Source organism: Aphis gossypii, chromosome X, assembly GCF_020184175.1.
Source record: "Aphis gossypii isolate Hap1 chromosome X, ASM2018417v2, whole genome shotgun sequence".
Classification (NCBI taxonomy): Eukaryota; Metazoa; Arthropoda; class Insecta; order Hemiptera; family Aphididae; genus Aphis; species Aphis gossypii.
In genome coordinates, this window is record NC_065533.1 from 51682563 (window position 1) to 51695679 (window position 13117).

Consider the following 13117-nt stretch of genomic DNA (forward strand, 5'->3'; position numbering starts at 1 on the left):
TGTGTTATCTCTGTCTTTTTAACATATATAATACATACAAATACATAGGTTCTACAGACAACAGTTCCAATTTTAAGTTGTTAACTTAAACACTAGAGAGGATTGACCTATTATCAAACTTAGAAGTAAAGATATTATCTGGGTTCTCTTCTTATTGGCTTTTTAGGGTATTTTAGTTTTTGAAAATGTAATGAAGATTATTAAATTTTAAATTCTGAAAAGTTTAATGTAGGTATCTCCTATTACAGACGTTTATATTACATTATAACTATATTTGAAAATAAAATATACAATATACATTACACATAATGTGTTTTACAAAATATGGATTTGTATAGTTTAAAAGTTACAACTTTGAGTAAATGATATTGTTCGGTGGCTAATTGGTTAACTCTTAAAATTTTAAAGTCTGCATGGAGTGTGTAGTTTGATATCTACTTCTATTACAGTGTAGAAGTTTTCATAAGGAGTGTGATTGACTGGAATGCTTGTAAAGTACAAACTTGAGATAGTTTTGCACAGCCCGAAATTTAGATCTCATGTACAGTAAAATATAAATATTACATAATATTTGTTAAAGTAATAATAATATGATTTTGTCATAGTCGGTACATCACTATGGAAGTGGATCATAAAATATTAATCGTATAATATATTAATATTAAAATAAAAAAATATCACAAAATCAAAATAGCATGGAAACGAAATTTAATTTTAATTACTTATACTTTATAGAAAATTATTTTTATATTTGATTTTTTTTAAAAAAAAAAAAAAAAAAAGCGAGTAATAAAAACTAAAATTATTATTTTAAGATCAAAATTTCATATTATGCAAATTAAAAAAAATAATATGAAACTAATTAATTTATTAAATGGATAATTTTATTTTAAATAAGTCTACAAAAACAATAATAAAACGTTAAAGCATATTATTCATCAAAGTAAAATATCGGGTCAATATTTTCATCACATTTTTATCATTTATTATAAAAAATAAAAACTAAACAATAAATTACTAAATTGATGCAACATATGAAGTATAATACTTTGTATAGTTGTAAGTGTATTACATTTTATATTATAAAACTACCTACACAAAAAATACTAACTAATAAAACATTTATTCATTTTTTACGTACATATACTAAATAATATATTATATTTGATTGAGAAATATATTTTATGTTTTTTTATGTTTTTTGTTATTTATGTTTTATATTCATTCGATCCACATATAGACGGATAAATAAATGGTAAGTATATTTAGTTTAGTGTTAAAAAATTACGTTAAAATTAAGTATTCTCGTTTTATGACAATTTTAGTGTTATCTTCGATTCAATTAAATAATATTATAGGTAGATGATGTACCTACCCGTTGCGATGCGTTTCAAATTTCAACAGCAATAACCGTATACATAACATGTGAGTCATTAGCCATTCCTATAATATTCGTGTAAATAATAGTTACTAATTAGCTTTTATTAATCATCTACTTGATAGTAGATAAGATTACACACAAATTAAATGAAATACATGTCCATTATTCCATTATAATAATATAATATACTTAAGTATTTTAACAAAAAATAATTTTAATAATGTTTAGTACTAATCAAAAATACTTTGTGACCAACTATATAAACAGTATTTAGACGAACAATGGCCAATGGGTATAATGAGTATGCACCAAAATTTAAAATGTTTATCGATTTTAACCTTGAAACAAAAATATTCAGATAACCATACTTCAAGTCAGTAAATGATAAAATAGTAAATCACAAAATTTACAATATTGAAATTGTTACAAATAAATATTTTTCCATAGTAAAACGTCATTATTTTCAAAAATAGAATCGTAAATAGAAATAGAAATCTATAATATTGTGATAATTATTTATTTGAAAAATAATTATTCATTTATGAAAGCATACGAGATTCTGATCGAAACAATGAATATAGGTACATGTTTATATTTGTTTTACTTTAATGTGTTTTTTTTAGATTCTCAACGAAGTGATGAATGTATTGATTTTACAATGATGTGTGGTTTTTTTTTTTTGTGTCTGTGTACAGCATAATTAGTCGAAATAATGCTTGAATTTCAAACTTTCCGATAACAAAGTGAATATCCTTTGTGCATTATAAAGGTCAAAAATAAACATTTTCCAACAGTTTTCAAAAAAATCGAGAAAAATAAAAAAAAAGTGACGGAAAAACAGGAATTTTTACTCAAAACCAGTTTTTGACCAAATCGATTTTTTTAAATGGTAATAACTCAAAAACTAATCACTGTAAATATTTGAAATTTTCACCACCACATGTTTATATTATCGTTATTATACAAAATTGTAAATTTACAAAATATTTTGACTTTTTTTGAGCTATTTATAGACCACTAAAATTTTCTATTTTTCTAAGAATTTTTTTTTGAAGTGTCGATAAAAAAATTTCAGATGGCCAAAAGAACTTGAAAATTTAATACAAGATTCCTTATGAGTTGCTCTTATTGTAGTTGAAAAAAATCGTTAGTCACAATTTTATTTTATAAGAGTTTTTAGTTCAAAATTTTACGAAATATGTCATGATCACGAAAATTTGCAAGTAATTTTGTAGTTAAAAAATCATAACATTTTTTATGTTAATAACTAAGGATTGAAAATACAACACTAATTTTTCCATAAGTTTTCCTACAAGTAGCTATAAAGAAAACTTGACCCATCATTATAGGAAAAATTTTAAGTGCGTTAGAATTGTAAATTTTTACTAAATAGCGTAACGACAACGATTTATCCTCAAACGATTTTAAATATAATATTTTGTTATTATTCAAAATGTTTAAGTTGTAGATACTCGAAAATTTCTCCAGTTATTTAGATTGGCAATTTCTTTACATGATTTGATTTTCAAAATATTTTGACTTTTTTTAACCTATTTATAGATAACTGAAATTTTAAATTTTTCTAAGAATTTTTTTTTTAAAAAAAATTCTAAAAATATATAGGCACAATTTTTTTTTATTAGCATTTGGAGTTCAAATGTTGAAAAAAAATCGTCAAAATCATCTATATTTGCAAATTATTTTACAGCTTGTAGGTATAATTCATAAGAATGTTTGTATAAGTAACTAAGAGTTAAAAATTTAATACAAGATTTTCCCTAAGTTTAGGTTACAATAATTATAAAAGAACTTAAATTTTGGCGTATTCAAGCCATTAAAACATAAACCGCCTTTTTTTACCAACCACTGGAAATTATATCCTAGGCTAACAAATCATCTTCGTTCAGAATCGTTTTTTTAACATTCCTATAATATATAATAGTGATTCACACGGTATCTAATGTACAGCAGGGTAGTACCCACTTACCCGCTTTTTTATGTTTGTTTTAGATTCTGAACGGAGTGTAATAAATGTGTTGATTTTATAATTATTTGTTTTTTTTTATGTCTGTGTACACAATAACTTTTCGAAATAATGCTTCAATTTAAAATTTCAGGTAACAAATTAAATATCCTTAATGCATTATGAAGGTAAAAAGTAAGGAGTTTTCGGCAATTTTCAAAAGCGTCAGAAAAAACCACAAAAAAAGGGACTGAAAAACTAGAATTTTACGCTATATCAATTTTCGACAAGTCGAATTTTTTATACTATTTTGGGCAACATAAGGACAAATCATTGTAAATACCTGAAATTTTCACAAAATGTTTGTATTTAAGTTGTCTAAACACGGTTAAATTTTCAAAATATTCTTTTTTTGAGTTATTTACAGACAAGTAAAATAATTTTAGATTTTTATTATAGTTAAAAATTACTAGTCGCAGAGACTTGAAACAAACACCAATTGTTTAAATTTGCATTTTTCGTACAAGATTTAATATTAGGGTATTCAGATCATTAAAACATATACCACCCTTTTCACCACCTAATTTAAAATATACATCCTAGGTTGAAAAATCATGTCCGTTCAGAATCGTTTTTCGTATACAATGTTACCTATCATTGCATTCAAAATGAACGCATCCATTATAGTGACCTACTCTATGTCCGAGGTCCACTCAATATCTACTGAACAGCAGAGCGTTACCTATATTAGACCGCCCTTTTTTTGTAGCAGTAATCATCTTTTAGACAAGTTAAAATTCTATAATTTTCAACTAGTTCAACTTAAAGAGTATTTTTAGTTGTGAATCGAGTCTAATTGGTAATTTTTTGGTTCAGAACTTAAAAAATATACGATGGGAGAAGGTTAGGAAATTTTAAAGGTAAAAAATATAATTTTCAGTGATTTACACCAAGAACCCATGTTAACGTTGGTATGACTTTGTATAGTTCAACCTATCGAATTATGAAAATGCTACTAGGTAATAATAAAAACATGGTATAACATAAGTGCACTATCCTTAAATATAAACAACATCTCCATCACTCAAAATCATTTTTCGTTTGCAATGAATTTTTGTATTAAAACCAATTTTAATATACATAATATATCCATTAGAATAATAAGTACACAACAACAAGATACAGTTGAAACTAACTTTAACTACTACACCTACTATTAATTTATTATTTAATGAACTAACATATTATACTCTGTAAAATTAGTACAAATAGGTGCGTATACCTTAAAATTAAAAAAAAAAATGTGTAGGTAGCTTCTAAATAATTATATGTCTACATATATATAGCATATATATAAATTTAATAATTTTGTTGAATGGGAAACATATTATTTTAAAATAAACAACACTAAAATTCTAATAAAAGTATTTTTCTATACTACATAATGTAATTACAACACTACTCACTGGCCCACTACAATCACAGTTTTCGTTAAATTTTACGTATTCGCCGTCCTTGGCGTGCATTCCTGCAGCTACTTTCTTTTCAGTTGTTTTCGAGTCGATAAATTCAAGTGATGCTATTGAGTCAAATAATTTTATCATATGCCTGAAATATTAAATTATATAATTTAATGATAATAAGTATACATATTTTTTTCCTAATTTGTAGAAAGCATTTACATTTTAAATAGTAGGTATGTAATTTGATTTGTTAATAATTAAATTGCTGCAATTTAGTAGTTTTACTATGAGAGAATTGGAGAAGTTGCATCGAAAAACAGTTTTTAAGATGTATTTTAAAAGCATAGATTTAAAAAAAAAAACAAAAAATTACAACGACCCAATTTTTGTATTTCATTAAGTAGTATATAATTTACCACCAGTCAAAATATAAATTGTATTTATAACAACTTATTTTTATTAATATACAGTATACACCTTATACATTTTATTCACAGTTTCATACACTCATCATTACTTATGCATTCATTCTTAATGACTTTGAAATAGTTTCATTATTATTTTATTGAGTGATGAAATAAATGTAAAAACCTAATTTCACTTATTTTATAATATACCTATTAATACAATAATACGTCAATTGTTTATATTATAATAGAGTAACTATTAAAGAATACTAAATTGTAATTTATCACTATTATAAACGAATATTATATATTTAATCTACCTATTAATATAATTATATAAACGTATAATGTTAGCAGTGCTAACGCAAAAACAACACATGAAATTTTAGCGTAATTTTTAATATTATTAAGTAATAAATTGTTTCAATTTTGACCATTTTGAGATAGTTAAAATTTTTATTGCGCTTTTAATAAAATTATGAATAAAAAAATGTATACAACATCATATTATAATAAAATAACATAATATAAATAATATTATGGATTTATATCATTGAAAGTGTACAAAGTGTTTAAATATGTTGGTTTAATATAAATCGATCAATATGGCAATATACTCGTATATGTATATATATATATATATTCATTTAGAAATAAAATCAGATACATGATACTTGGTATATTTGCTTAGTTAATACATTTAAAAACTAATTGTTAGTAAGTAGCTTTTAAGATAATTACCAACACAAATTAATACATCTTATCACTACAGGTATTAAGTATTAACAATGATTATTTATAATCATGTAATGATTTAAAAAGCATATTAATATAGGATATGATTATGTTAAGGGTTTTGTTTGATTTACCTGACGACTAAATCTGGATTATTTCCATTAGACAAAATGTCTAAAAGATCAGCAGCAGAAACAAAATAAAATCTAGGAAACGCTAAACGCTTTGTTTCTAAATATTCTGCCAGAGCTTTTTCACATAAAGTTAAATGGCCATGTAGATCATCCAAATGTTTTATTAATCCGGGTTTATTTGTAGCTTCTATCACTTTGGGTGTTTTAGACATATTCGCCATAAGTTCCTGAAAATATTTGAATGAAAACTGTTTTAATTCAAATTCAATAATATCTAAAAAAATCAACAGATAAAATTACTTTAAATTCAGAGTCAATACGGAAAAATCTCTCTGAATCTTCTGGTAATTGTTTGCGAATATCATCAGAACTCATGAATATTGATTCTAAATGCATCCACGTTCGTTGCACCTCGAACCACGAATTTATTACTTGATCAGCTATACTTAATTTTTGTTGCCAACTAGAAACTTCTTCTAAGAAAAATGCCACAAACTTTGAAGTCATTAAATTTTGTAATTGTACCTTTAACATAATATAAATAAACAAAAACCAATCAATAATTTAATAACAATTATATCACTAACATAAATGAATATTATACATAATAATATAATGTATCTATTAGCATACGTCAACATTGAAATCTATCAAAATGGGAAATAATATTAATTAATAATGAAATAAAATAATATAATAAAAACTATTAGTTCATATTTATTTTCAATACAAAATCTCGATAACTACCAATTATGTATATTATATAAAGTATAAAATAAGTTTTTTTTAATTTAATTATATATCCAAATATTTTATCATAACATTTAATAATATTATATGTTATGGATAATTTGAATTTGTTATCATTATGTATATATTTATACATTATGAAAAGACAATAAAAGTAATAACAGACTATAAATAATATAATGATTATTTATGTTTGATATGATAATTCAATTTTTTTATTGCATACCTATATATTATATTGATAATAATTGTATCTTCATGTACACAAAATTGTTTTATCATCATTAGGTATCAATTTACATTTATTGACATATATAATATTATATAATATGATATATAATAATATCTATTTTAAAATGTGCTTATAAAGTTATAACTAATTTTAAGTATTGTATTATTCGTATAGGTAATTAGAAAAGTGTATTAATATTTGTAGTTTTGTAATTTAAGTAACGTGATGTTCGTGAATTCCCTTCCCCCTGATCTTATTGTCAAAACAATTGATTTGAAAATTCTAAAAACTAATTTGCATTTGCAATTAATTTGCAAAATATTGGCATCATTTTAGAGTTGGAGAGCCAACTTCATAGACATGCATTAGATAGGAAATTTAAATTTATTTTAAAAATCAAACATTGACTTGTGCGTATTGGAGTTGAAAATAAATAAATGTACTAAGATGCAGCCAAACTACATGAAACATCAGTATAGAAAGCATTCATGGTAAAATAATCTGTACTTATGGACTTACGACTAAGGAGAACGAAGTAATAATACTATTTATTATTTTTTTTCATTAATTACTAATTTATTATAACAATGTATTTTATGGGTTTTCAATATTATGTTTTTATACGTCTTGATTTCACTTTTAATAACAAATAAAAGGACAACTGCAACAAACTACAGACCAAGTTCCAAAGACCCCAGTTTAATGGCCTTATCATTAGTCGTTTTACGACAGTATAACACTTGAATTATACCATGACCTATTATCTCGCAACATTGAAAAAATATCCAACATCAATTCATTTAAAACTTGTTTGATATTTATAATGAAATATGGAATTGAAAATAAATTTTATTATTATTCCATTTATTATTTATAAAAAAAAACCTCTTGTGCGGAATTAAGGTGATATATTTCAAAATGGCCACGATGCATCGAAAAAAAATGGCAATTACGTAGACTACATAAGTCACTGGCTTTTTAATACGACTCCGTTCAAATTTATTGTTTAAATGAATGCGTAATGATTACATAAAGTCGAATTAAACAAATAAATTACCTAAATAATTGTATTAGCTAATAAATAAACTTAACTAAATATTTTTTAATTTCATTACCAGAAATTAAAAATCATAGATTTACACTTGTACCTATATTAAATAATAGAATAGAATAAATGAAAGAAAACTAGTTTAACTACATTAAAAATCAAATACAACTATAAATATAACTTTCGTAATAATTTTAAATTAGAACGAGTAAACGATAAATTTTAAGTAATCAAAAAAACTACACAATTAAGTTATGTTAGATCCAAATGAAAATTGTTAACCGATTCAAATTTAAAAAAAAAATAGGTTTAAATTCTAATAAAAAAAGTATTTAAACAGATAGTAATAAAGGAAACATATTATTTATAGTAGATCTCATATTCATTTTCAACAATAACACTAGTGTAGTTCAAATAAATCATGAAAGACTGATTTAATAATTACTTTAAATATTAATAAATATAATATTAGTATTAATATAGGACATAGGTGTTCAAATATTTGTTATTAATCATTATAATAATATTAATTACAGTAATTTTAAAGTCAATAACCCAATATCTTCTAAGCTACTAGTACCTACATATTTAAGTTTAATAGCTCAGAAATTACTAGCTTAAATTACAATATATAGTGTATACTAACAGTTTACAATTAAAAAAAAAAAATCGGTTCCCTAGAAAAATAGAAAATTGTAACGCTACAAAACATTACTTTGTAATTTTTTGTTAAAGAAATAAGTAAGAGACATAAAATAAATTTTTTAGTACACTTTTAATAGGTAACTCACTTGATTTTCTTCAAGTGTTTCAATTAGCTTTTCACTTGCTCTTAACAAACTGCATCCTGTACGGCTGTGAGTTTCTTGATAAAATTCCATAGCGGCCCAAGTTGTTTGAAGCTCTCGCAACATTTTTTCCATAGACATTTCTTTTACAGCTTTATCAACTATAGTCTTTACATCGTCTTCACATTCGTGCAAGTTTAATGCTAATAACTCAGCTAAGGTTGTACCTTGATCCATAACAAACTTAACCTAAAATTTAAATCATTTAATTTAAATAAATTCTTTATAATTATATTTTATTCATTTGCATTTTCAAGTTGTCAACTACAATTACATTTCCCTATTAATTAAAATATACACAATATATTAAAGTATAATAGTGTCGATAAATTTAAATTAATTTTAAGAGGTATAAATTAATATGTAATTTATGATGTTTAGGCAAATAAACTGTGTGTTTTAACGCAAGACACATTTTCAACTATTTTTTGTGTTTTAAAAATTTGTAGTCGAACACAATATTTTTACTAAATACTAAATCTTTAACTATATTTTATCTACAAAACTTTTGTTAAATTCAATTGTTTATTATTTATTTTTATTTCCTATACTGAAACGGTACGTAAATGTTTATAATTTTTTTAGAATATATACATTCAAAATGCCAAAAAAAAACATGAATAATATTCTACGTTCGTTGTATAAAATGTATTTAATTAATGTTTAATTTTACTTATTATAATTGTTTTACTATCATTTAGTTAATAGGTATGCTACAAATACTTTAAACTTGATTTTTTTTACATTATAATTTAATTTTTATATATATATATAGCCCATAAGTTATTCCAAGGCAATACGCAAATAATAGGACGATTCACAATGCATACAACACACACAAAAGACAAATACAATTACAACAAGCAACGCACAAACACATCGTGTTTCGATTGTTTACTCACATCATACGCTTCAGGTAAATCGGCTAAAGTCTGTAAACATGTTTTTGTATTGATTTGTTCAATTAGGGATTTCAAACGATAAAAATTAACAATATCTTACTTTTGTAGAGCCCATGAGTTGTTTCCAATGACGTTCGCGGATCGCCGGGTTTTGTAGTTCACCTACAGCCCTCAGAGACGTTACCATATTCTTCACTGTAGCTTCTAAACACGTATAGGTATCCCATGATCGCATCTCTTTGTCCAACGCTATAGTATGTCACGAATAAATAAATGGTGGACTTTACAATTTTACAAACCCAAGTTATAATTTAATACAATTGTTTATAAAATATATGTTTTCTCTAATAATATAATATTATGAGTATGACATATACAAATATATTTCAATTATATACGATAATATAAAATATAACTATAATAAAGATAATATAGTTCTTTAACTTTTATTTATACATTTGTTATGCATACTTACCTTACAATTTATAATGAACAAGTAAAGAGATTAATTAATAATTTGTAATGAAATACCAACCTCTAATTTCCTTCGCAAACTTTTTACATTCTATATCCATGTTTTCAACATCCACCTTACGCCAAGGAGTAGTTTTCCAATCGTTTATGCACGAATGAACTAAATGAACATAATCCCAAAGTTGCTGGAATAATTTATTTTTAACCACATTCATTGAGTATAATACTGATTTTATATTCAAACTACACAATTATAATTTATATTAGAATCACTTTACGAACTTTTAATAATTTTAATTCTTTTCTGCATTGTTTAAGTAACTTAAATTCCGGAACGTTAACTTCAAAAAGTGACGCGGATTCTTGTATTTGAGCCATATTCATTTCGAAATCTATTATCTTAGTATTGGCGTCATTCAACACAAAATATGGATAAGGACAATCGTACCTAAATTTTTATTAAATTAAAACTAAATTTAGTCAATCATTTTAATGAACTTAATAAATACGATAATTTATGCATTATCAATATAATATAGGTAGATCATGTATAGATAATTTATTTATTTTTACCTAAAAATGTTAGCTTTTTTGAAAATTTCTCTAAAAAAGTTAATTCTACTATCAAAATGCGATATTCTGTTTCGTATATTATTGACTTCAATTGCTTGCAAAGGAGCTACTTGTTGTTTGGTATTAATCGCTAATTTACAAGTGTTATTCCAAAGTTCAGGAAGCTCCTAAAATAAATTAATATCGCCATTATAGTAAATTATTTTTATTTATGTATAAATTATAAAATATTAATTGATTTTAAACCTGTAATAAAACGTTAACTTCTTCTGATAGTTCCATGTCATAATATTTCAACAGTTGTATTGTATCTGTGAGGGGTTGAAACATTTCGTCCGTTGTAGATTGTCTTTCTTTTACATTGTACAAATAACCCATAACACTGACGAGAACCTCATAATCTCCCTCTATCACAGGTTGCATTAAACCACCATCCGCGTCTTGAATAAACTTAGCCAAATCAAATAGACTAAAAATTAAAAATTTTAAAATATAAAATAATTAAACTTTTAAATCAAAACTATAAATAACGATTAAAAGAATATTTAAGATATCTGACTAATTTAAAATACTACACTAAATTTTCGATTTATACAAAACACGTTTCACCTATTTGTTACAGTATCCATCAAATGTTGTTTAAACATATGACTCCATTTGCATACAGTGTTCAATAATGCTTGTTTAAAAGGTCTCATATCTACTTGAAACCATGAATCGAATACTTGAACAGATTTTAACTGTTCTATTTCACAATAAAGACTTTCAAAATTGTCAATCTAACAACGAATGTTAAATATGTAATACGTAGCAATATTTGTATATGATTTAAGATTAATTGGTATGGAATAAAACTTTTAATTAATCTAATAATTATACTTGTTCCTTAAATTGATCCATTGTGGGATTCACAATAGGTGGGGAATAAGTATCATCAAGTGACATATTTTCATATTCTTCGATTGAAAGCGGATGCCCATATCGTAAAAAGTGTTGCATATAAAGTTCTCGATCATCCAACCATAAGTATGAATAGTTTTCAAAATTGACACAATAATCGTTTGCCTAAAACCAATCTTATTAATAGTTGCCAGACTATTTTATCTGCTTATAAGAATAAATGTCGATTACCTCTCTTATTACTCGAGTTACTGTATTCATAATATCATCTTTCATATCACAAATGTCAGGATTGACATTCATTTCTTCCTAATGTGTGTGAGTAAAACATTTTCTTAATATTTTTTTAAATATCAATATTTATATGATAGTATAATCAAATTCAAATTCTAAATTGTATATATCTGACTTACAAAGTAATCACGAGTATTATTCTTGTCACATATCCGCGGCATCAGCTTAGAAAGTTCAATTATTTCTTCGATTATCCTCTGAATAATAGAACAAAAATTACCTTCGGTGTTCGAATCTAAAGAAGGAGTAAACACCAAATCCGGTTCGTGTAACTCGAGACAAGCCTCAAATAATGGTGCATTCGATACTCCTGGTATCATATTTTCTGCTATATAACATAAGCTGAAAATATCAGATTATCAAAAATACAATATTTCTACGTCAATGTACAATATTATCTTATTAACAATGAATCGTTTTTTATTATATATATATATATATATAAATAGGTATATATATTGTTGGCATCTAAGGCCCATGATAGTTTTTCTGAGCGAATCCCAAAAATCTTTTTGATATTAATTTAAATAAAATATACTCGTATATACAATATACATATAAATATTAAATATGCATACAATATACAATATACATAATATTATATAATTAAACAGTCACCTGCATCCTATAGCGTTCAACAAAGCATCCGCTACAATGGAATCTACGAAAGCCATATAATTTTGCCATTGCTTGACATTTATTTGGTCTTGCATGCCAAATAATACGCAATTTTCTTTGAGGAGCTTATGGATTTCCGTGGCAGCTTTCTCAATTTCTTTTCGTCTACGCGGTAGAAATTATATAGTTAGTAATTAGTGATGAGTTGCTAAATATAATATATAATTGCTGTTTACGAATAGTTATTAATAAAGACCGTATCTTTAAATGTTGAATTTGGATATTCATACAATGTGTATCATAATAAAGGTTTGAAATATTGATATTTCAAATTGAATTGATATCATTAAAAAAAATTATTTTGCTTTACATATTATTATTAATGCCTATATATA

At 24.5% G+C, this 13117-nt stretch overlaps 1 protein-coding gene across 1 annotated transcript in view; it reads right to left on the bottom strand.

Moving 5' to 3' along the window:
* Window positions 1-13117, bottom strand: part of LOC114126320 (dynein beta chain, ciliary) — a 70964-nt gene that overhangs the window by 46874 nt on the left and 10973 nt on the right. The window contains exons 17-31 of the mRNA XM_050205551.1: window positions 12723-12887; window positions 12224-12446; window positions 12042-12119; window positions 11790-11975; window positions 11520-11689; window positions 11157-11379; window positions 10911-11077; window positions 10620-10785; window positions 10399-10522; window positions 9964-10112; window positions 9864-9893; window positions 8905-9150; window positions 6384-6608; window positions 6084-6310; window positions 4811-4952 (exon numbers count right to left, since the gene is read on the bottom strand). Coding sequence (XP_050061508.1) covers window positions 4811-4952; window positions 6084-6310; window positions 6384-6608; window positions 8905-9150; window positions 9864-9893; window positions 9964-10112; window positions 10399-10522; window positions 10620-10785; window positions 10911-11077; window positions 11157-11379; window positions 11520-11689; window positions 11790-11975; window positions 12042-12119; window positions 12224-12446; window positions 12723-12887 — 2521 coding nt within the window. The remainder of the gene's footprint in view (window positions 1-4810; window positions 4953-6083; window positions 6311-6383; window positions 6609-8904; window positions 9151-9863; window positions 9894-9963; window positions 10113-10398; window positions 10523-10619; window positions 10786-10910; window positions 11078-11156; window positions 11380-11519; window positions 11690-11789; window positions 11976-12041; window positions 12120-12223; window positions 12447-12722; window positions 12888-13117) is intronic.